This window comes from Macrobrachium nipponense, chromosome 9 (genome assembly GCF_015104395.2).
Source record: "Macrobrachium nipponense isolate FS-2020 chromosome 9, ASM1510439v2, whole genome shotgun sequence".
Lineage (NCBI taxonomy): Eukaryota > Metazoa > Arthropoda > Malacostraca > Decapoda > Palaemonidae > Macrobrachium > Macrobrachium nipponense.
Genome location: NC_061110.1, coordinates 84,242,832 through 84,265,942, shown reverse-complemented (window position 1 = coordinate 84,265,942; position 23,111 = coordinate 84,242,832). Strand labels below are relative to the sequence as shown.

The following is a 23,111-nucleotide window of genomic DNA, read 5'->3' as shown; positions in this document are numbered from 1 at the left end:
CTGAAGATTTATCTTTAAAATTGCGAGAACGGAAAGCGGGAGAGCTTACTATGTTCCTCTGGATATCTATATATATATATATATATATAATATATATATATATATATATATATATATAATCCAGAGGAACATAGTAAGCTCTCCCGCTTTCCGTTCTCGCAATTTTAAGATAAATCTTCAGTAAAATATATATATATATATATATATATATATATATATATTATATATATATATATATATATATATATATATGTATGTATACATATATATACTATATACACACACACATATATATTATATATATATATATATATATATATATATATATATATATATATATGTATGTATATAGAAAAGGCTAAGACCACCTACGCAGGCCATTCTATGGCTAATAAAATACATGTCTAGAATTACTGAAGGACTCTACATCATTACTAGTGTAATTTTCAGGCTGTATCAGTACTCGAAGTAAGCAGTGTCATTTTCCCTTCTGATTTAAGCCTTTATTTACTAGCATTAAATTTACTTATTTCAATAATCAGAAGTAAAGGAAGTTCAGCACATATCAAGCTTGATAAACTCTCTCTCTCTCTCTCTCTCTCTCTCTCTCTCTCTACGTTACTAGCTGTTCAGAATCAGAAAAATCACCGCCGTGCCCCCAAAAAACTTGCCTTGTGATCAGTGGCATTCAAGGTGGATAGTCCCAGTTATTTGTTGTTTTATGAAAAACAACCCGAGTACGTTTTACGTTTAACACTATAATACCATAAGGCCTCCTCTCCTGATAAAGAGTACTGACATTCGAAAATTCCGATAATGGCTAACTTTCAGTTGCTTTTTTATAGCTTTTTGAATTTCATTTGTAAAAGCCAATGTTTCTGCAGTATTCTAAAGACACAAAAATGAGCCATATTAAGTTTATTGATAAAGTGCTCTGCCATTTCTATATATATATATATATATATATATATATATATATATATATATATATATTATGTATATGTGATATATATATATATATATATATATATATATATATATATATATATATATATATATATATATATATATATATATATAGACCTGACTTAAAGTTTCCCCCCGAGTTTAGTCCCCAACTCATCTGATATATTGTCTTATAGAAATCAAGGCTAGATCGCAGAATCAGGCGGCCTTTCCACAGACGTGAATTTGGTCTGATTTTCAGAAGTAGAAATGGCAGAGCACTTTATCATTGAGCTTAGTATGGCTCATTTTTGTTGTCTTTAGAATACTGCAGAAACATTGGCTTTTAGAAATGAAATTCAAAAAGCTATAAAAAGCAACTCAAAGTTAGCCATTTTCCCGGAATTTTCGAATGCCAGTATTCTTTATCAGGAAAGGAGGCCTCATGGTATTATAGTGTAAAACGTAAAACGTACAGAATATGTTTTCAAATCACTTTATTGAGTCTCTCAGAATTATTCAACATCGAGGCAGAGACTTTTCACGAACACTTAAACTGAAACACTTACACCTGGCTGTAGATCATAGAGCATTGTTGATTCACACCTTACGAAATGATCCAATCAGACAGCTTTTTATTCAAAGTAACGAGGAATTCGTTGATTGTAATTAATATTAAGACAAATGGAATATGGAAAATATAAAGCACCACCAAATTATTCATCAAAAGTTCATGAAATATGTTGCTATTGGCAACAATGCTTTTATTTTTAAAACATATAGAATAGTTAGTAATTTGATTTGCCCCGAATTGCAATTTTAAGATTTCGATATAATTACACTCAGGTTGTTTTTCATAAAACAACAAATAATTGTGACTATCCACTTTGAATGCCACTGATCACAAGGGAAGTTTTTTGGGGGCACTGCGGTGATTTTAATGATTCTGAACAGCTAGTAACGTAGAGAGAGAGAGAGAGAGAGAGAGAGAGAGAGAGAGAGAGAGAGAGAGAGAGAGAGAGAGAGAGAGATTATCAAGCTTGAAATATGTGCTGCACTTCCTTTACTTCTGATTATTAAAATAAGTAAATTTAATGCTAGTAAATAAAGGCTTACATCAGAAGGGAAAATGACACTGCTTACTTCGAGTACTGATACAGCCTGAAAATTACACTAGTAATGATATAGAGTCCTTCAGTAATTCTAGACAGGTATTTTATTAGCCATAGAATGGCCTGCGTAGGTGTCTTAGCCTTTTCTATATCATTAGTTGTAATTTTATTTTCTGGGTTTCAGAAAACTGTTAAAATAAAGATACAATCAGCCTGCAACATGAACCCCCCAAAGATTTTGAGTTTCATATTCAGTGAGCACCCCTTATCAATAACGATAAATCTCGTGATAGGATCACTCTTTTTCGAAGTGACTTATTAAAGCTGAAATAGAATCTAAATATTTTTTTCTGAAGAACTTTGAGGTAGAATTTATGAAATCATCATATTTACGAGATCTAGCTGATTCATGCATCACTTCTGGATCATATTAGACAGGTAGAGATTCAAGATGGCGGAAAGATAATGGAAAAAGGACCTTTAAGGTCATGGTACACAGTTCATGCACAGTAAGTTCTTAAACGAACTGAAAAATAAGTGATATCTAGAAATAAATAAAGCATTTATTCGAAAACAGCTCTGACGCCAAATAAGTTGACTGGGAAAGTTTTAAGTGCTAACTGAAAGGAAATAGACCACTCGTGAAGATCAAATGAAGGCCGACTGGAAGCCGACTAAAAATATACTTGGGAGATGAAGGAGATAACATGACGTGAAAAAAAAAAAACATCGAAATTCTAGTAATCTTTCTCAATGTCACAACGTCGACTGAAGGCCTGTTTCCTTAAAAAGCAACTATATAAGGATTTGGCAAATTTACTTTGGCAATCACTCTCTCTTAAGTGGCCACGGTTATCACCTGCGAACGACAATGAAGTTTCTGGTGAGTATATTAATAAGGGGATCGATCCTTCCGTCTATGAAGACTGAAACGGCTCCCCTCCCTCTCTCTCTCTCTCTCTCTCCTCTCCTCTCTCTCTCGCTCGTCTCTCTCTCTCTCTCTCTCTCATCTCAGTATTACTACCCTCGTGTCATATACTGCACTTTGTACCCATACAATAATATAACCAGACCTTTTTCTTAGTATAGAACATTTTCTTTGTAAATAGAAGGCATTAATTTTCCATACTTAAAAATCCAAACTATATATTTATCCTTCACCTTATTTGATTATATGTATAGAATTTTCTTCATTAGTTATTCTCAGCACATTATAAGCAACTGGGCAAACGTTTCTTTTTATTTGCAAGATCAAAAAAGTTTAACTTAAGAATATGTGCAAGGTATTATAAAATACTGAGATTTCATATTGTGCTGATTGTAAAAGCTATTTGAGAACTAGGTTTATATGCTATAAAACGTGAACGAATTTGAATGATTCACATCTTTCACATTCCCTTGCACTTTACTACAACAGATTTAATCGTTGTCATTTGCAGAAGTGTTAAAGATCTTGATAAAATTCCAGGCAATTGTGCTCTTAGCAGCTTGTGCGTGCGCTACAGAGATTGAGAAGCGAAATGCCGAGCCAGATCATAGCTACCATCATCCTTATTTTGGCTATTATCGTCCTTCGTATGGCTATGGTTACGGCCACCCCTACGGGTATGGTAGCTACTACCCAGTAGGCTACGGCTATGGGCACCACCATTACAAAAGGTCAGCCGACCCAGAACCAGAGGCTGAGCCTTCCCATGGCTATGGCTACTATGGGTATCCTTACCCAGTCTACCACTACCCATCCTATTACTACGGTTAAGGAGAAGCCTCACCGCCGATTTCCATGGAGCACAACTGTCTCATTTTTTGTTGTTGATTCAGGAATGTTTTATGAACAGATACACCGAGATATCTGGTTTTTATTTATTTTTCTCATGCTCAACATAAACATCAAATTGTTAAGTCTGAAGTCGAGGAATTTTAGTCAAATAACACCAATTTACTAGTAATCTTTTTGTTTGCTATTCCATGTACCACCACAACATGCATGTTTTAAATTCATTATTCATATACTTCAGATTGAATTATATGGCGGGATCAAATAAACTCTCCTAAACGTAGTTCTCTCTTTTCAATTAAACCTGGGGATGGTTTCAGTTCTTGATAAGTGATGATCAAGACAGCAAAATAAGAGTATTGTGACTAGCCCAATAATAACGTTTAATATTAATACCGCCACATATACTACAGCGACTGTTGAAGAATTACCACAACTTAGTTGCTTTCAGTTATCATAACCTTTATATTGGAAGATTTTTTTGTTTTTGGTCCAGGCTTTTTTCCTATCTGTTAGCCGATTCAGCTGAAAATTGATGGACTCATTCCAACGTAATATGGTAGGAAAAAAGTAAAAGGAATCAAAATGTTTCATGGAATAGTTGACAAGGCTAGTGTCGATTCAAGTTTTGGATTGTATCTAGCATATTTTCACCACCTCGTTTAAAATTATTGTCACTGACTTTAGGAACGGGAAGCATCCTGTTGCCTGAGAGAGAAGTGATGCTGAGAACTTGAGTTGATGTAATTATTGAGGTCTAGTACTTTGAAAAGGAAAGTCACGATGCAGAGCTTTTGAACTGCTTTGATGACTATATTCGAAGAGGACGGTAATCCACGGTTACCGTTTCTAGTCAAAGATTATGTTACTATTGTTGCTATTCCGACAATATATGTCAGGAACAGATAGGAATACAATTAATATTTTGTCGGTAGCAAACTAATTTTAACAAGAGGCCTTGATAGTAAGTCAGTGAGTCTAAAGTCCCATTACTTAACGTTACTTTTAAATCATGGAGCTCATACATATCATGATAGCCGTTTTCGCCCTCCATCGACGTTCGTGAGACTGCATAGTCTATTTAATGAACGTTTCGCATTATCTTAAAGTCAAATAAAAGTTGTCTGAGGTAGCAACACATGAAATACGCCAAATCATGAACGCTTCTAAGGCGATGGCTATGTACACCGGTGTCCTTTAGGATACGACGCAACGTTAATGAGACTTTTGATATAATTATCTGGAACCGAAGATACACCAATTGATTTGTGTAACCCAAGTATGAACCACCTCAAGTGGAAAGAAATTAACTGATTAACATTAATTTCCTTTGCTGTGCATTTTCGGTAAAAGGTGATAAGAAAATGAATATCTTTCTCCCTCTAGTCGTTAAGTTTAACGTGTTTCATTGCCGAACCGAACCGAGTGAGATATGAATGTTGAGAGTTCGTTCCATAAAAATCCAGAATACCTCTGCTATTTACCTAAGCAGCAATGTATATGGATTTTAGTCGATTGTTATGGGTCATAGCTGATCGTAGTCTGATTTATACTCAGTCAGTATGTATATTGTCCCATAATAACTAGAAAATAAAAATAAATAAATAAAAAAGTGACGGTCTCGCTGGAAACCATTCATCTAAGGCCTGTGTGTGTGTATGTCTCCGTGGGCGCACGCGAACTGAAAATTTGATTTATCGGTGACAGGAGCCAAATATTCTTTCAGTAATTACTACCAGGCATCCGCATCATACATGTGCATGGATGTTCACACATAAGATAAGTGAGATATATTTCTTATTTTGATTTCGTTGGAAAAGGTAACCAGTATACTATTCCAGTTCCCATTCTAAATGACCATAATAAAGGAAAACAGGATGATTCGAGGAGGTGTCAGTGAGTCAAAAATCTATAGATGGTAACCTTATATAAATTGCTGCTTGACAAAGTTAAAGGTTTGTTGAACTTCGTGAACCTCTGATAGAGAAGACAACTATTGATGTTTTCAAAGCACCGGGATCCATTAAATGACATCTGAAGAGGTGGAAATGCTAGGAAATGTCAGTACTGGAGAGTCACTGCCTATAAACTCCTTGTCCATATCCATACCAATAGATGATACAGACCCAATATTCACTGGTACGGTCTCGAAGAGGTTTAATCACCAACTGATATTGGTCCCCCCTAACGTCTTCTAAAGATAAGGAATTTTCGTTTTGGCACCTGCTATTTCAATTACCACGTGTTATCATACCTGGACTTTTGCTATAGTTTCTCAGGCCTCTTGGAGTTTTATGGTATTAGCCATTTCAGTTGTTTTATTCCATCCGAGAACTTTGATCGTCTCCTGCCTGGCTTCCAGATGATCAGGTGGTGCCAAATCTAGAAAGTGGTAAAATGGTAAAATAAAGAAAAAAAAATAAAATAAAAACAAATAAATAAACAAATAAATTCTTAAAAGTTATCATCAACAGTTATTAAAGTTCAAGTTCTACTAACAAAACTGGCGTTTACTGGCTCTTGAATGCCCACATTTTTATAAGAAAAGAGGGATTCCTACAATCAAAGAGTCTGGTTTTTGAGGTGGCTCTGCACTTTTGTATAATGGGAGTCATAGTCTTTAAATTAAAATATCATCAGATGAGTGGCCCTTCTCAAATCTATCATTATTAGACTGGAATTGGAGTTAATATTTCATTCATTATACCTTTTCCAGGTTTTAATGAAGAGAAATTTAACAAATGTATAAAATTTGATATAAATTATTGTGAACAAATTTCATATATATAGTTTTTTACTCTCACTGGCGGAGAATTTTCCAAGAACTGAAGTCTCATCTCAATGCAACAAAGAATCCCATAGCAGGATAATGAAGGACAAAACAACAAAATAATTACGGTTGAAATAGCAAATAAAGTAATATCCCGACTCATTGGTCATGGACATATTTAATGAAATCCAGAAATTTTGGATAAAAGTTTTATTTGGTTAACTTTCTTATACTTTTACTTTCTCATGAGTTATTCGTTGATTTCTAATTTACTGCTACGAGATTGACAGAGCGTCAATTGCTTCCTAAAAACCTCAGTGGTTAGAGATCTGTCGCAAAAGCTTCATAAAGCTGTCAAAAAGTTACCTCTGGAATCCAAAAGTGGTTGAGAAGCCACTAATGAATAATAATTAGTCGTCTAATTGTGCATAAAGTAAACTCTTTTCTTTTTGAGACATTGTATGCCATAAATGCGCAAGTAGCTGCCCTCTTGCATATTTGGTGGTTTACAACGTAACGTTTTTATTTGTAGCTGGTCCCTGTACAGAAAGATAATTTGCAATAAGCTTCCGCGTTGCACAATTAAGCCCATTTAAATCGACCTTCACCAGCAAAAGTATACTACAATGTCGTTTGAAGTACTTATCAGTAATGAGTATGAATCCTGCAAGATACCTATAGCCTTATGACATTAGGAAGAATATAAAGCCAAGATGCAACAAAGCTAGTCGAACGAAGACCTTTGCATAAGCAACAGTTCTCAAACTATTCAATAAATTACCTGAGTGCTTAGGGAAATGGCTAAACTCAAAGATATTCAAGAAGTTTGGAATATGTTGGGACTAATGACGAATCTGTTCAAAGAAAGTATAATCAAATGAATATTGTCCACATAACAGCTTAAATGAGGGCGGAAAGCTAGCTCCAAGAATAGAAAGTTAGGGAGGTAAAATATAAAACCGATTTGAGGTGATTTATTCGGACCGAAATTCTGGTGGCTGGTCTCAATGTCACTACGATGACTGAAGGTCTTTCCCACAAGAATCCACGATAAAACGATGAAGCTGATATTAATGAGTAGACACTCGCTCACTAGCGGACACCATAAACAAACACAGACAACAATGAAGTTTCTGGTACGTGTATTATCTTCAATGGGCATCATATCAGTAGTTTAAGAGACTATTATCCAAAAGGACAACTCATTTTATTGTCAATCTAAAGGTTTTAATCAGTACTTCTTTCAAATCTATATATAAATATATATTGTTAATGAAACAACAGTCTTTGATACAAAGACCATTATGCTAAGAGTAGCCACTATAGACATTAATTATTGTTCAAAAATTATTGCCTTATAAAAAGTGATGTATTTTTTCAATGCTTATGTAATAACCAAGAAAAGTAACACTGATCTCTCATAGAGCTTCAATTTCCCTCCCCAAGGTAATTTTTAAAAAAATTTCCTTTAAATTATCTCTTTATGCAGATATTTACCTCCCATTTGGAAAGTATCATGTCTGGAATGAATTTTTCCTTAGTTGTTTTTCTTTCTATTGGTAATAATTGACATGAATATCTTAGCTTTCTCTAAATGTTTATGAAATCTCAAATGCCATCCTTGAGTACTAATATTTTTTTTATCAATGCTGCACGATAAGTTTTTGAACAGTAGTTTTATATGTTGATATTTAAAAACCATAATGGAATAGAAATATAACGCTCCTTCAACAGCACCTTGTTCTTTAATGCTTCATAGAGTTTTGATTGTGTGGTTTAAGGGGGGTTTCTTAGTTTTTTTCTTAAGATATTTTAATTAAAATTCTAGGCACTTGTGCTCCTGGTAGCTTACGCTTGCGCTTCTGAGATCGAGAAGCGAAATGCGGAGCCAGACTATGACTATTATCGTCCTTCCCACGGCTATTATCGCCCCTCCTATGGTTACGGCTATGGTCATCCCTATGGGTATCGTACCTACCCAGTAGGCTACGGTTGTGGGCACCACCATCACAAGAGGTCTGCTGAGCCAGAACCAGAGGCTAAGGCTTCCTACTATAATGGACACTACCCTGTCTACCGTCCTTATGGTCACCACTACGCTAAGAGGTCTGCCGATCCTGAACCTTATGCTGAACCTTCCTATGGCTATGGTTACTATGGCTATCCTCGTCCAGTTTACCATTACCCTTCCTATTACTACGGCTGATTTAGCTTGAAGAAAAATGTGTTGATGATTCAGGAGTGTTTCATTATTTGTCAGACCCCAAGATATATTGTTTTCCTTAGTCTTCCTCATGCAAAGGATATATATAAAATCTCCAGTTTTGAAACTGAAGAATTTCTACTAATTAACTCAAGTGTTACCTATAATTATTTTAATTGATTTCTGAAGTCACTACGGCTTATGTATTTGAAATTCATTATTCTTATACCTTGGTGTGCATCATACAGAGCGATCGAATAAATACTTCGAAGAATTTCTTCTCTCTTTTCAAATAAATCTGATGGTGGTTTAAATCCTTAATAAATGAGAAACTAGTAAATGGAATATGATTTTGTAATTCGCTAACTGTTAACCTCATATATCAACAGTGCCTGTTGAAGAATTACCATAATTTAGCTATTTTCAGTACTAAGAAGGTTTAGTTATTGTCCATGGTGTCTGTCTGTCTCTTAGCCGATTTACATGAATATGAATGAATTCCAGCAAAGTATTGTAAGAAAAGCTACGGGGAATCAGAATGTTTTAGGGAACACTTGACAACACTTTGGTGTTGATTCAAGTTGGGATTTGTATCCAGAATGTTCTTACCACTTTGCTGAAAGTTATATCACCAATTTTCAAGGAAAAGGTAGTTTCATCTTGACTGAGTCTGGAAGCAGAGCTAATGCAGGGTGCTTATGTAATAGCTAATTGAAGTCTAGTATCTTTATAAAGACAGTAACGATGCAGGACTTTTGAATTACTATGATAACTATCTTGAAGGAGCAGGGCAAACCATTATTACTCCATCTAGCCAATGATACTGATAGAAGATAGAAAGACAAGTTATAGTTTGCAAGCAGTAAACTACTTTTAAAAAGAGACCATGCTGGTAAGTTGATGAGCCTAAAGTCTCATTACTCCATACATATATCACTCTCTGATGATGTGGCTCATGGTCATGGATACCATGATAGCAGTCTTCTCTCTCCAACAATATTACTGAGATGCAATGGTTTATTTATATTGTTGTAGATTTGGTTCATATTCTTAATTTACCATTGGTTACAGGCATAGTTGATTTTTCTACAACTAATACCTAATAAATGACTTGATCACATTCCGTTCAATTACTTCATAGTCATAAACCAAATATAAATGACGCAAAAGAGCAGGTATTCGCTTATTTCCGTATAATCGCTGTCACTTTGTGGTCTGACATACTTGCACGCAACTACACTACACATCTTTACGAACTCTGGCCTTTGATTGAGTATTCAGATAATTTCCCAAATGATCTTTATTGAAGGTCGCTTGTCAATCATTTGCATAATCATTTAATGACATGAACATTAGGCTTTAACTAACCAATGTCCCATTCAAGGTTATCTTCCTATACTGTTGTAACCTCAGATACTTTTTAGTGTATTGGTACTTGCACAAAAAATTAAAGAACTGTTGCAGTGTTTTCCTTCGCAAGTTGACAAAAAGTCATATCATGTTAAATCCTTCTGTGACGTTAATTTTGCAAACGTGTTTGCAAAATTAGAACAGAACTCTGTAAAGACTGATCAACTGAATAGGTTTCTTAAGCCATGAACCAATACTTCACTTCAGGTAATATGAATCTCAAAACATCGTTTTGTGAATATACCAGAGGGACAGAGATCATCCAGCAAACCCCTTTGGCAAAGATCATAACTAAACTACGTAAGGGTTATGGTCACTTATCTATTAGTTGAACAAGTACCAGAACTATATTAATTAATGTTGCTGGTGATGGTAGAGAATAACACCTGGCAAATTTCAAAGCAGTAACTCAGATATTATTTTTACCTGTTTTCACATTCGCAAGCGTTAAAAACCACACTCAGCCTTGTTTTGATAAGATTTTTCTTGCATTAATTCTATTTTTTATCTTAACATGTTCGGAAGTCTAAGAAACGAATGATAAATTTGTTTGCTATTGTTAGCCAGATTTTATAAGATATGTAGCGATGATGTCATTTTATAATAGTGGTTTTACTTGCAATTCTATGAATGCATTTCTTCAGAATGTAAGAAGGATGAAAATGAAAAGAAAATATTTTGTGCATTAGTGATTCACATGTTCACCTGGTTATAAATCAGCCCCACAGAAATACTCCAGGAAGAGCATTGACAGACTTTCTTAACCATAGTGATATGAAGGGTAATGGTAAACTGGACGAGGATAGCCATAGTAGCCATAGCCATAGGAAGGTTCAGCATAGGGGGAAGGATAAGGTTCAGGATCGGCAGACCTCTTTGCGTAGTGGTGACCATAAGGACGGTAGACAGGGTAGTGTCCATTGTAGTAGGAAGCCTCAGCCTCTGGTTCCGGCTCAGCAGACCTTTTGTGATGGTGGTGCCCATAACCGTAGCCTACTGGGTAGTAGCTACGATACCCATAGGGGTGGCCATAGCCATAGCCATAGGAGGGGCGATAATAGCCATGGGATGGACGATAATAGCCATAGTCTGGCTCCGCATTTCGCTTCTCAATCTCAGTAGCGCAAGCGCAAGCCACCAAGAGCATGATTACCTAAAATTAATAACACGTTTTCATAAAACCTCGTGAATCTGTTCTGTAACCACAAGTTCAGTACAATACGCAGCATTGAAGAACTAGATAATGTTGCAGGAGTAGTATTACACTTTCTATTCTATATTCTTTTTTATATTAAAATAAAAAACCACCTTTCAAAAAACTATCACTCAACATTGATAAAATCAGTAGCACTCAATTACATGATTTTAAACATTTACAGGATATGTAAAGCATTCGTGTAATCCATCATTAGGGATATAAAAAGAGCAACAATTTAGGTGGTGGTATTCAAATGGGTAATATATAACTTTTACTTTCACGCACATGAAAAGATAATTTCAAAGCAATTTACCAAAAACTCCTTCAATAGGAAACGAAAAGAAAGGTTTATGAGAGAAAAGAAATGTAACTTTTCTTCGCGTGTTTACATATTATTATTATTATTATTATTATTATTATTATTATTATTATTATTATTATTATTATTATTATTATTATTATTATTATTATTATTATTATTATTATTATTATTATTATTATTATTATTATTATTATTCAGAAAATGAACCCTATTCGTATGGAACCTTAACTTGAAATTCAAGCTTACGAGAAATATGGAGTTCATTTGAATGAGATGACATAAGGTAAGAGGGAAATGCTGAAAGCTGAGATCGGTTAGAAATGAAAAAATAAACCAATAGATGCATAAACACGTAAGCAAATTACCAAAATAAAAGGAGAATTGTGTCTAATTACCAATAATATATAGATATCAATTAATGCCTATTTTTTTTAGAATAATAGCGATTGATTAACGAGTGTTTAACTGAAATAATATATTTAAGTTTCTGGCTTGAAAAAACTACCGATTCTGACCGCAGGTGGAATAGAGAAAGAGAGCAACGGGTCTTTTATTTGTCATTTACCCCTTGACAACAAAATGAGCTGTCGGTTAGAAAAATAGTCTATTTAAACAACTAATCAAATACTGATCCGAAGTACATTGATAATCTGCAATCATAGGGCACTCCCAAACCTGTTATTGAAAGTGAGATCGGAGAGAGTTTGCTATGAACAAGACTCGAGTCTCTTTGTAATTTACATACCTGGAACTTCATAGTTGTTTGTGGGTGATCACCGTCGCTACTTCTGAGCGAATGTCTACTGATTGAAGTCAGCTTCATCTTTATATAGTCGATTCTTTTGGAAAAGACCTTCATTCAATGTTATGACATTGAGAATGGTCGCCAGAATTTCGGTTCGAATGAGTCACGTCATAGAGGTTTCGTCTTTTATCTTCCTAATTGACTGCTTGGGGTGTTCGCTGTCAGCCCTCATTTCAGCCGTTAAGGTACCATTGATTGATCGTTTAGTATTCTTGGAAATCTCTTAAGCTTAACAATGTATAATTATGTCACACCTCTCGTCTACTTAGCTTTTTGTTCCTAATTATGACTGAGAATTGGCACACAGGACATCCTTTCGTAAAACTCAAATTCAAATAGTGACAATAATTATGATTTATCTTATCAACGTACCCAAGTGCTCAGCATTAACATTGTTGTTCTGTCCTTCCTACTTTTTTACATCAGTCTTTGGTTTGATAAACATTGGATTTATTTTTAAAGCTAAAATGGACACAAAGAAAAGTAATTTAATACTGTTCATGCACTTGTAAACTTAATGAAGTGGTCATTGTTATTGTAAACATTTCCTAACTTGTATAAACAAGGCTGCGATCTGATGCAATATTTCATGCATGAATATATAGTTAAATCGTTTTTTTTTTTCATTTACCATATGACGTCCACATTTACTTTCAGCTAATATAACATCAAACTGGTGTTGTTGATCTCTGGGTAAATGTGAAAATATTATATAACCCTCTTTCGTTCCATTTCAAACGTGATGCTTTGAATATGATTACGCATTTACCCTTTAACATATCGTTGTAAATCACCAAATGTATAACCGCACCTCTACTTAAGTATTTCTGTCATGCAATGCCGCAAAAACAGGAAAAAGCCCTTTTCTTGCACAATTAATACACTAATTATCATTCATTAGTGGCTTCTGGATTACTTTTGAATTCCAGAGTTAACTTTTTTTGTGACGCTTGGTTAGGGACTGATACAGATCTCCTACCACTCACTTACGTATATTATGGATGCTATTAAATATTGCAGCAATAAATTAGAAATCAACGAATAACTGAGATGAAAAAGAAGTACATATAGTTAAAACAAGAAATTTGTTTTCACAATTTCTGCATTTCAGTTAATTTTATCATCACCTGTGAGTAAGGATTTGATTACTTTTATTGCTATTTCAACTCTAATTATTTTGATGATTTTTTTTTATCTTTAGCCTGCTGTAGTGCCAGTATACTGTAAATATTTTCTATTTTCTCTCAAGAATCCTTTTTTACAGTAAAGAGGCATGTCAGTTCTTAGAATTATTTTTCTCCAATTCCAGTAAGAGAACCATATAAGGAGACAGTTCGCATGTATAATTATTTGTATGAACTTATATACTTATGTTACATTTCTCCCCTTTAAAGGCTGGAAACGGTATCATACATGGAAAATGAGAAAACCTTATGAGACAATTCTCATGTATAATTATTTTTATGAACTTATATACTTACGTAAAATTTCTCCCCTTTAAAGACTGGAAAAGGTATCTTACATGGAAGAATGAGCTACTTTTCGAAGCTAATCATAGCAGATTTTAAAGAGTGCCACTCTTCTAATACCATTTCGAATTGAAGATTACGACTGTGCTTCTACTAGAGGGTAGAGCTACCTCAAGATCAGACTTTTTTTTCTTAATGAAGATTTTGGACATCCAGTCATTACCAAAGCAATGCCCCATATAGTACCTGAAAGGAAAAAGGAGTAGAAATCGTTAAACACGAATTTTTCCACAATTTCTGCATTTCTAAGTCATGGGCATAAAGCGAGAAAGAGAGAGCGAGAGAGCTGACATGTGTAATTTATGCCCCGTCAATATGCACATCATTTCATAGCAAAAAAAAAATGTGAGGGCTCGATAAGGTTATAATTACTCCGTCTGGGGGAAACTGTTCATCAAAAGTATCTATGTGCGCGAGTCCGTATTTGTGTGTGTGTGTGTGTGTATGTGTGTGTGTGTGCGCGCCCGCAAATTTCGCCTCCCAGTGATAAAAGCCGCATCTCTTTTCAATCATATTGCAAGTCGTCCACACCATACATACACAAGAAGGAATACCTTTTTTTTCTTCTTCTTTTTACGCTTAGTTCTTGGAAAGGGTAACTGGTTGACGATTCCAAATCCCATACTAAATGACTATATAAAGGAAAACAGAAAGCGTTGAGGAAATCCTACCGAATCAAAGCGATATGACAATCATAAAGTACGACTTGAAAATGCAAATGTTTCGTGGAACTCGGTGGAACTCTCATAATGAAGACGCACACGTTGATGTTTTTAGAATACCGGGATCCACTAAATGGCAATTTATAGAAGAGGAAGTACCAGGACATGTCAGTACTGGAAAATAAGCCCCTGCAAACTCCATAGAAATATATACCAGAAGACTGTCCCAAAATTCCCTGGTACAACCACCGTTTTACCGAAAATGCAGAGCAAAGAGAATTAATGGTAAGCAGCTAATTTGTTTCCTTACAAAAAAAAACAACTGCGTCGCATACATGTGTTACACATACCAATCTGCACGCTTTGGTTCTCAAGAACTTTATCATAACTCTCCCACGCCGATGTATGTACTACATAAAAACCTATTTCACTCCTAATTACCTTAAAACCGATTCAAGATTTAGCATATATTATGTTTTGCTGATTCGGTCACCTTTTACCTCATATTTCAAAAGTGTAGGAAACTTTCACTAAATAAACCATTGCATCTCAGTAATATTGATAGAGAGAGAAGACTGCTATTATGGTATCCATGACCATGAGCCACATCGTCAGAGAGTGATATATGTATGGAGTAATGAGACTTTAGGCTCATCAACGATATATGTATGGAGTAATGAGACTTTAGGCTCATCAACTTACCAGTATGGTCTATTGTTAAAAGTAGTTTACTACTTGCAAACTATAACTTGTCTTTCTATCTTCTATCAGTATCATTGGCTAGATGGAGTAATAATGGTTTGCCCTGCTCCTTCAAGATAGTTATCATAGTAATTCAAAAGTCCTGCATCGTTGCTGTCTTTATAAAGATACTAGACCTCAATTAGCAATTACATAAGCACCCTACATTAGCTCTACTTCCAGGCTCAGTCAAGATGAAACTACCTTTTCCTGGAAAATTGGTGATATAACTTTCAGCAAAGCGGTAAGTACATTCTGGATACAAATCCCGACTTGAATCAACACCAAAGTGTTGTCAAGTGTTCCCTAAAACATTCTGATTCCCCGTAGCTTTTCTTACAATACTTTGCTGGAATTCATTCATATTCATGTAAATCGGCTAAGAGACAGACAGACACCATGGACAATAACTAAACCTTCTTAGTATTGGTCATGATAACTGAAATAGCTAAATTATGGTAATTCTTCAACAGGCACTGTTGATATATGAGGTTATAAGTTAGCGAATTACAAAATCATATTTCATTTACTAGTTTCTCATTTATTAAGGATTTAAACCACCATCAGATTTATTTGAAAAGAGAGAAGAAATTCTTTGAAGTATTTATTCGATCGCTCTGTATGATGCACACCAAGGTATAAGAATAATGAATTTCAAATACATAAGCCGTAGTGACTTCAGAAATCAATTAAAATAATTATAGGTAACATTGGAGTTAATTAGTAGAAATTCTTCAATTTCAAAACTGGAGATTTTATATATATCCTTTGCATGATGAAGACTAAGGAAAACAACATATCTTGGGGTCTGACTAATAATGAAACACTCCTGAATCAGCAACACATTTTCCCTCAAGCTAAATTAGCCGTAGTAATAGGAAGGGTAATGGTAAACTGGACGAGGATAGCCATAATAACCATAGCCATAGGAAGGTTCAGCATAAGGTTCAGGATCGGCAGACCTCTTTGCGTAGTGGTGACCATAAGGACGGTAGACAGGGTAGTGTCCATTATAGTAGGAAGCCTTAGCCTCTGGTTCTGGCTCAGCAGACCTCTTGTGATGGTGGTGCCTATAACCGTAGCCTACTGGGTAGTAGGTACGATATCCATAGGGATGACCATAGCCGTAGCCATAGGAGGGGCGATAATAGCCGTGGGAAGGACGATAATAGTCATAGTCTGGCTCCGCATTTCGCTTCTCGATCTCAGAAGCGCAAGCGTAAGCTACCAGGAGCACAAGTGCCTAGAATTTTAATTAAAATATTTTAAGAAAAAAACTAAGAATCCCTCCTGTAACCACGCAATCAAAACGCTATGAAGCATTAAAGAACAAGGTGCTGTTGAAGGAGTGTTATATTTCTATTCCATTATGGTTTTTAAATATCAACATATAAAACTACTGTTCAAAAACTTATCGTGAAGCATTGATAAAAAAAATATTAGTACTCAAGGATGGCATTTTAGATTTCATAAACATTTAGAGAAAGCTAAGATATACATGTCAATTATTACCAATATAAAGAAAAACAACTAAGGAAAAATTCATTCCAGACGTGATACTTTTCAAATGGGAGTTAAATATCTGCATAAAGAGATAATTTAAAGGAATTTTTTTTTAAATTACCTTGGGGAAGGAAATTGAAACTCTATGAGAGAGCAATGTTACTTTTCTTGGCTTTTACATAAGCATGGAAAAAATATATTACTTTTTATAAGGCAATAATTGTTGAATAATAATTAATGTCTATAGTGGCTATTCTTAGTATAATGGTCTTTGTATTAAAGACTGTTTCATTAACAAAATATATTCATATCTAGATTTGAAAGAAGTACTGATTAAAATCTTTAGATTGACAATAAAATGAGTTGTCCTTTTGGATAATAGTCTCTTAAACTACTGATATCATGCTCATTGAAGATAATATACATACCAGAAACTTCATTGTTGTCTGTGTGTGTGATACCGTGGCCGCTAGTGAGCGAGTGTCTGTTGATTAATATCAGCTTCATCGTTTTATAGTCGATTCTTGTGGAAAAGACCTTCAGTCATCGTAGTGACATTGAGACCAGACACCAGAATTTTAGTCCGAATAAATCACGTCATATCGGTTTTATATTTTACCTCCCTAACTTTCTATTCTTGGAGCTAGCTTTCAGCCCTCATTTAAGCTGTTATGTGGACAATATTCGTTTGATTGTAGTTTCTTTGAACAGATTCCTCATTAGTCCCAACACACTCCAAATTTCTTCTTCAATACCTGTGAGTTTAGCCATTTCCCTAAGCCCTCAGGTAATTTATTGAATGGTTTGAGAACTATTGCTTATACAAAGATCTTCGTTCGACTAGTTTTGTTGCATCTTGGCTTTATATTCTTACTAATGACATAAGGCTATAGGTATCTTTCTGGATTAATACTCATTATTGATAAGTACTTCAAACGACATTGTAGTATACTTTTGCTAGTGAAGGTCGATTTAAATGGGCTTAATTGTGCAACGCGGAAGCTTATTGCAAATTATCTTTCTGTACAGGGACCAGCTACAAATAAAATCGTTATGTTGTAAACCACTAAATATGTAAGAGGGCAGCTACTTGCGCATTTATGGCATACAATGTCTTAAAAAGAAAAGAGTTTACTTTATGGACAATTAGACGACTAATTATTATTCATTAGTGGCTTCTTAACCACTTTTGGATTCCAGAGGTAACTTTTTGACAGCTTTATGAAGCTTGCGACAGATCTCTAACCACTGAGGTTTTTAGGAAGCAATTGACGCTCTGTCAATCTCGTAGCAGTAAATTAGAAATCAACGAATAACTCATGAGAAAGTAGAAGTATAAGAAAGTTAACTAAATAAAACTTTTATCCAAAATTTCTGGATTTCATCAAATATGCCCATGACCAATGAGTCGGGATATTACTTTATTTGCCATTTCAACTGTAATTATTTTGTTGTTTTGTCCTTCATTATCCTGCTATAGGATTCTTTGTTGCATTGAGATGAGTCTTCAGTTCTTGGAAATTCTCCGCCAGTGACAGTAAAAAACTATATATATGAAATTTGATCACAATGATTTATATCAAATTTTATACGTTTGTTAAATTTCTCTTCATTAAAACCTAGAAAAGGTATAATGCATAGAAAATGAGCTCAAATTCCAGTCTAATAGTGATAGATTTGAGGAAGGCCACTCATCTGATAATATTTTGATTTAAAGACTGACTGCCGTTATACAAAAGTGTAGAGCCACCTCAAAAATCAGACTCTTTCATTGTGGGGATCCCTTTTTTCTGATAAAAATGTAGGCATTCAGGGGCCAGTCAACGCAGTTTTGTTAGTAGAACTTAAACTTCAATAACTGTTGATGATAACTTTTAAAAATTTATTTGTTTATTTATTTGTTTTCAATTTTTCTATTTATTTATTTTTCTATTTTTTTACCATTTTACCACTTTCAGGATTTGGCACCACCTGATCATCTGGAAGCCAGGCAGGAGATGATCAAAGTTCTCGGATGGAATAAAAGAACTGAAATAGCTAACACCATTAAACTCCAAGAGGCGTGAGTAACTATAGCAAAAGTCCAGGCATGATAACACACGGTAATTGAAATACCAGGTGCCAAAACGAAAATTCCTTATCTTTAGAAGACGTTAGGGGGGACTAATATCAGTAGGTGCTTTAACCTCTTCGGGACCGTACCAGTGAATATTGGGTCTGTATCATCTATTTGTATGGATATGGACAAGGAGTTTACAGGCAGTGATTCTCCAGTACTGACATTTCCTAGCATTTCCACCTCTTCAGATGTCATTTAATGGATCCCGGTGCTTTGAAAACATCAATATTTGTCTTTTCTATCAGAAGCTCACTAAGTTCAACAAACCTTTAATTTTGTCAAGAACAGGCAATTTTATATAAGGTTAACCATCTGTAGATTTTTTGGACTCACTGACACCTCCTCGAATCATCCTGTTTTCCTTTATGACAGTCATTTAGAATGGGAACTGGAATAGTATACTGGTTACCTTTCCCAACGAAATCAAAATAAGAAATATATTTCACTTATCTTATGTGTGAACATCCATGCACATGTATGCTATGGATGCCTGGTAGTAATTACTGAAAGGAGATTTGGCTCCTGTCACCGATAAATCAAATTTTCCGCTCGCGTGCGCCCACGCACACACATACATACACACACACACACACACACACACATAGGTCTTAGATGAATGGTTTCCAGCGAGACCGTCACTTTTTTATTTATTTATTTTTATTTTCTAGTTATTATGGGACAATATACATACTGACTGAGTATAAATCAGACTACGATCAGCTATGACGCATAACAATCGACTAAAAACCATATACATTGCTTAGGTAAATAACAGAGGTATTCTGGATTTTTATGGAACGAACTCTTAGCATTTTATATCTCACTTGGTTCGGTTCGGCAATGAAACACGTTAAAATTAACGACTAGAGGGAGAAGGATATTCATTTTCTTATCACCTTTTACCGAAAATGCACAGCAAAGAAAATTAATGTTAATCAGTTAATTTCTTTCCAACTAAGGTGGTTCATACATGGGTTACACAAATCAATTGGTGTATCTTCGGATCTAGATAATTTTATCAAAAGTCTCATTAACGTTGCGTCGTATCCTAAAGGACATCGGTGTACATAGTCATCGCCTTAAAAGCGTTCATATTTGGCGTATTTTATGTGTTTCTAACTCAGACAACTTTTTATTCGACTTTTAGATAATAGACTATGCAGTCTCACGGACGTCGATGGAGGGAGAAAACGGCTATCATGATATGTATGAGCCCCATGATTTGAAAGTAACGTTAAGTAATGGGACTTTAGACTCACTGACTTACTATCAAGGCCTCTTGTTAAAATTAGTTTGCTACCGACAAAATATTAATTGTATTCCTATCTGTTCCTGACATATATTGTCGGAATAGCAACAATAGTAACATAATCTTTGACTTGAAACGGTAACCATGGATTGCCGTCCTCTTCGAATATAGTCATCAAAGCAGTTCAAAAGCTCTGCATCGTGACTTTCCTTTTCAAAGTACTAGACCTCAATAATTATATCAACTCAAGGTCTCAGCATCACTTTTCTCTCAGTCAACAGGATGTTTTCCGTTCCTAAAGTCAGTGACAATAATTTTCAGCGAGGTAGTGAAAATATACTAGATATAATCCCATACTTGAATCGACACTAGCCTTGACAACTTTTCCATGAAACATTTTGATTCCTTTTACTTTTTTCCTACAATATTTCGTTGGAATGAGTCCATCAATTTTCAGCTGAATCGGCTAACAGATAGGAAAAATATCTGGACCAAAAACAAAAAAATCTTCCAAGATAAAGGTTATGATAACTGAAAGCAACTAAGTTGTGGTAATTCTTCAACAGTCGCTGTAGTATATGTGGCGGTATTAATATTAAACGTTATTATTGGGCTAGTCACAATACTCTTATTTTGCTGTCTTGATCATCACTTATCAAGAACTGAAACCATCCCCAGGTTTAATTGAAAAGGGAGAAGAACTACGTTTAGGAGAGTTTATTTGATCCCTCCATACAATTCAATCCGAAGTATAAGAATAATGAATTTAAAACATGCATGTTGTGGTGGTACATGGAATAGCAAACAAAAAGATTACTAGTAAATTGGTGTTATTTGACTAAAATTCCTCGACTTCAGACTTAACAATTTGATATTTATGTTGAGCATGAGAAAAATAAATAAAAACCAGATATCTCGGTGTATCTGTTCATAAAACATTCCTGAATCAACAAAAAAAAAATGAGACAGTTGTGCTCCATGGAAATCGGCGGTGAGGCTTCTCCTTAACCGTAGTAATAAGATGGGTAGTGGTAGACTGGGTAAGGATACCCATAGTAGCCATAGCCATAGGAAGGCTCAGCCTCTGGTTCTGGATCGGCTGACCTTTTGTAATGGTGGTGCCCATAGCCGTAGCCTACTGGGTAGTAGCTACCATACCCGTAGGGGTGGCCGTAACCATAGCCATACGAAGGACGATAATAGCCAAAATAAGGATGATGGTAGCTATGATCTGGCTCGGCATTTCGCTTCTCAATCTCTGTAGCGCACGCACAAGCTGCTAAGAGCACAATTGCCTGGAATTTTATCAAGATCTTTAACACATGCGTTTAGTAACCCTGAATGGAAAACTTCTGCAAATGACAACGATTAAATCTGTTGTAGTAAAGTGCAAGGGAATGTGAAAGATGTGAATCATTCAAATTCGTTCACGTTTTATAGCATATAAACCTAGTTCTCAAATAGCTTTTACAATCAGCACAATATGAAATCTCAGTATTTTATAATACCTTGCACATATTCTTAAGTTAAACTTTTTTGATCTTGCAAATAAAAAGAAACGTTTGCCCAGTTGCTTATAATTAGCTGAGAATAACTAATGAAGAAAATTCTATATTTATAATCAAATAAGGTGAAGGATAAATATATAGTTTGGACTTTTAAGTATGAAAAATTAATGCCTTCTAATTACAAAGAAAATGTTCTATACTAAGAAAAAGGTCTGGTTATATTATTGTATGGGTACAAAGTGCAGTATATGACACGAGTGTACGTAATACTGAGAGAGAGAGAGAGAGAGAGAGAGAGAGAGAGAGAGAGAGAGAGAGAGAGAGAGAGAGAGAGAGAGAGAGAGAGAGAGGACCGTTTCAGTCTTCATAGACGGAAGGATCGATCCCCTTATTAATATACTCACCAGAAACTTCATTGTCGTTCGCAGGTGATAACCGTGGCCACTTAAGAGAGAGTGATTGCCAAAGTAAACTTACCAAATCCTTATATAGTTGCTTTTTAAGTAAACAGGCCTTCAGTCGACGTTGTGACATTGAGAAAGATTACTAGAATTTCGATGTTTTTTTTTTTTTTTTTTTCACGTCATGTTATCTCTTCATCTCCCAAGTTTATTTTTAGTCGGCTTCCAGTCGGCCTTCATTTGATCTTTACGAGTGGTCTATTTCCTTTATCAGTTAGCACTTAAAACTTTCCCAGTCAACTTATTTGGCGTCAGAGCTGTTTTCGAATAAATGCTTTATTTTTTTCTAGATATTATTTATTTTTCAGTTCGTTTAAGAACTTACTATGCATGAACTGTGTACCATGACCTTAAAGGTCCTTTTTCCATTATCTTTCCGCCATCTTGAATCTCTACCTGTCTAATATGATCCAGAAGTGATGCATGAATCAGCGAGATCTCGTAAATATGATGATTTCATAAATTCTACCTCAAAGTTCTTCAGAAAAATATTTAGATTCTATTCCAGCTTTAATAAGTGACTTCGAAAAAGAGTGATCCTATCACGAGATTTATCGTTATTGATAAGGGGTGCTCACTGAATATGAAACTCAAAATCTTTGGGGGGTTCATGTTGCAGGCTGATTGTATCTTTATTTTAACAGTTTTCTGAAACCCAGAAAATAAAATTACAACTAATGATATAGAAAAGGCTAAGACACCTACGCAGGCCATTCTATGGCTAATAAAATACCTGTCTAGAATTACTGAAGGACTCTATATCATTACTAGTGTAATTTTCAGGCTGTATCAGTACT

General features: G+C 34.9%; 4 protein-coding genes across 4 annotated transcripts; 2 read left to right on the top strand and 2 right to left on the bottom strand.

Annotated features, from left to right (window-relative positions):
• Positions 1–2,888: 2,888 nt before the first annotated feature.
• LOC135218302 (shematrin-like protein 1) lies at positions 2,889–4,067 on the top strand. The gene is made up of 2 exons (XM_064254523.1): positions 2,889–2,940; positions 3,526–4,067. Exons 1-2 carry the CDS (start codon positions 2,929–2,931, stop codon positions 3,814–3,816), a joined length of 303 nt encoding a protein of 100 aa, XP_064110593.1. The 5' UTR covers positions 2,889–2,928; the 3' UTR covers positions 3,817–4,067.
• Positions 4,068–7,702: 3,635 nt separating this feature from the next.
• Positions 7,703–9,038, top strand: LOC135218301 (shematrin-like protein 1). The gene is made up of 2 exons (XM_064254522.1): positions 7,703–7,740; positions 8,433–9,038. The coding sequence occupies exons 1-2, from the start codon at positions 7,729–7,731 to the stop codon at positions 8,808–8,810; spliced, it is 390 nt and encodes a 129-aa protein (XP_064110592.1). The 5' UTR covers positions 7,703–7,728; the 3' UTR covers positions 8,811–9,038.
• Positions 9,039–10,893: 1,855 nt separating this feature from the next.
• On the bottom strand, positions 10,894–17,457 carry LOC135218117 (uncharacterized). The gene is made up of 5 exons (XM_064254262.1): positions 17,406–17,457; positions 16,339–16,717; positions 14,235–14,257; positions 12,483–12,590; positions 10,894–11,370 (listed from the first exon to the last, which is right to left on the bottom strand). Exons 1-5 carry the CDS (start codon positions 17,415–17,417, stop codon positions 10,978–10,980), a joined length of 915 nt encoding a protein of 304 aa, XP_064110332.1. The 5' UTR covers positions 17,418–17,457; the 3' UTR covers positions 10,894–10,977.
• Positions 17,458–21,047: 3,590 nt separating this feature from the next.
• Positions 21,048–22,309, bottom strand: LOC135218384 (shematrin-like protein 1). Its single transcript, XM_064254673.1, has 2 exons — positions 22,258–22,309; positions 21,048–21,640 (listed from the first exon to the last, which is right to left on the bottom strand). The coding sequence occupies exons 1-2, from the start codon at positions 22,267–22,269 to the stop codon at positions 21,350–21,352; spliced, it is 303 nt and encodes a 100-aa protein (XP_064110743.1). The 5' UTR covers positions 22,270–22,309; the 3' UTR covers positions 21,048–21,349.
• Between the last annotated feature and the right edge of the window lie 802 nt (positions 22,310–23,111).

Coding starts and splice junctions, on each gene's coding strand:
- LOC135218117 (XM_064254262.1), bottom strand. Junction 12,591..14,234: donor CTATATGGGGCATTGCTTTG/GTAATGACTGGA, acceptor CATTGAATGAAG/GTCTTTTCCAAAAGAATCGA. Junction 11,371..12,482: donor AAACAACTATGAAGTTCCAG/GTATGTAAATTA, acceptor TATTAATTTTAG/GTAATCATGCTCTTGGTGGC.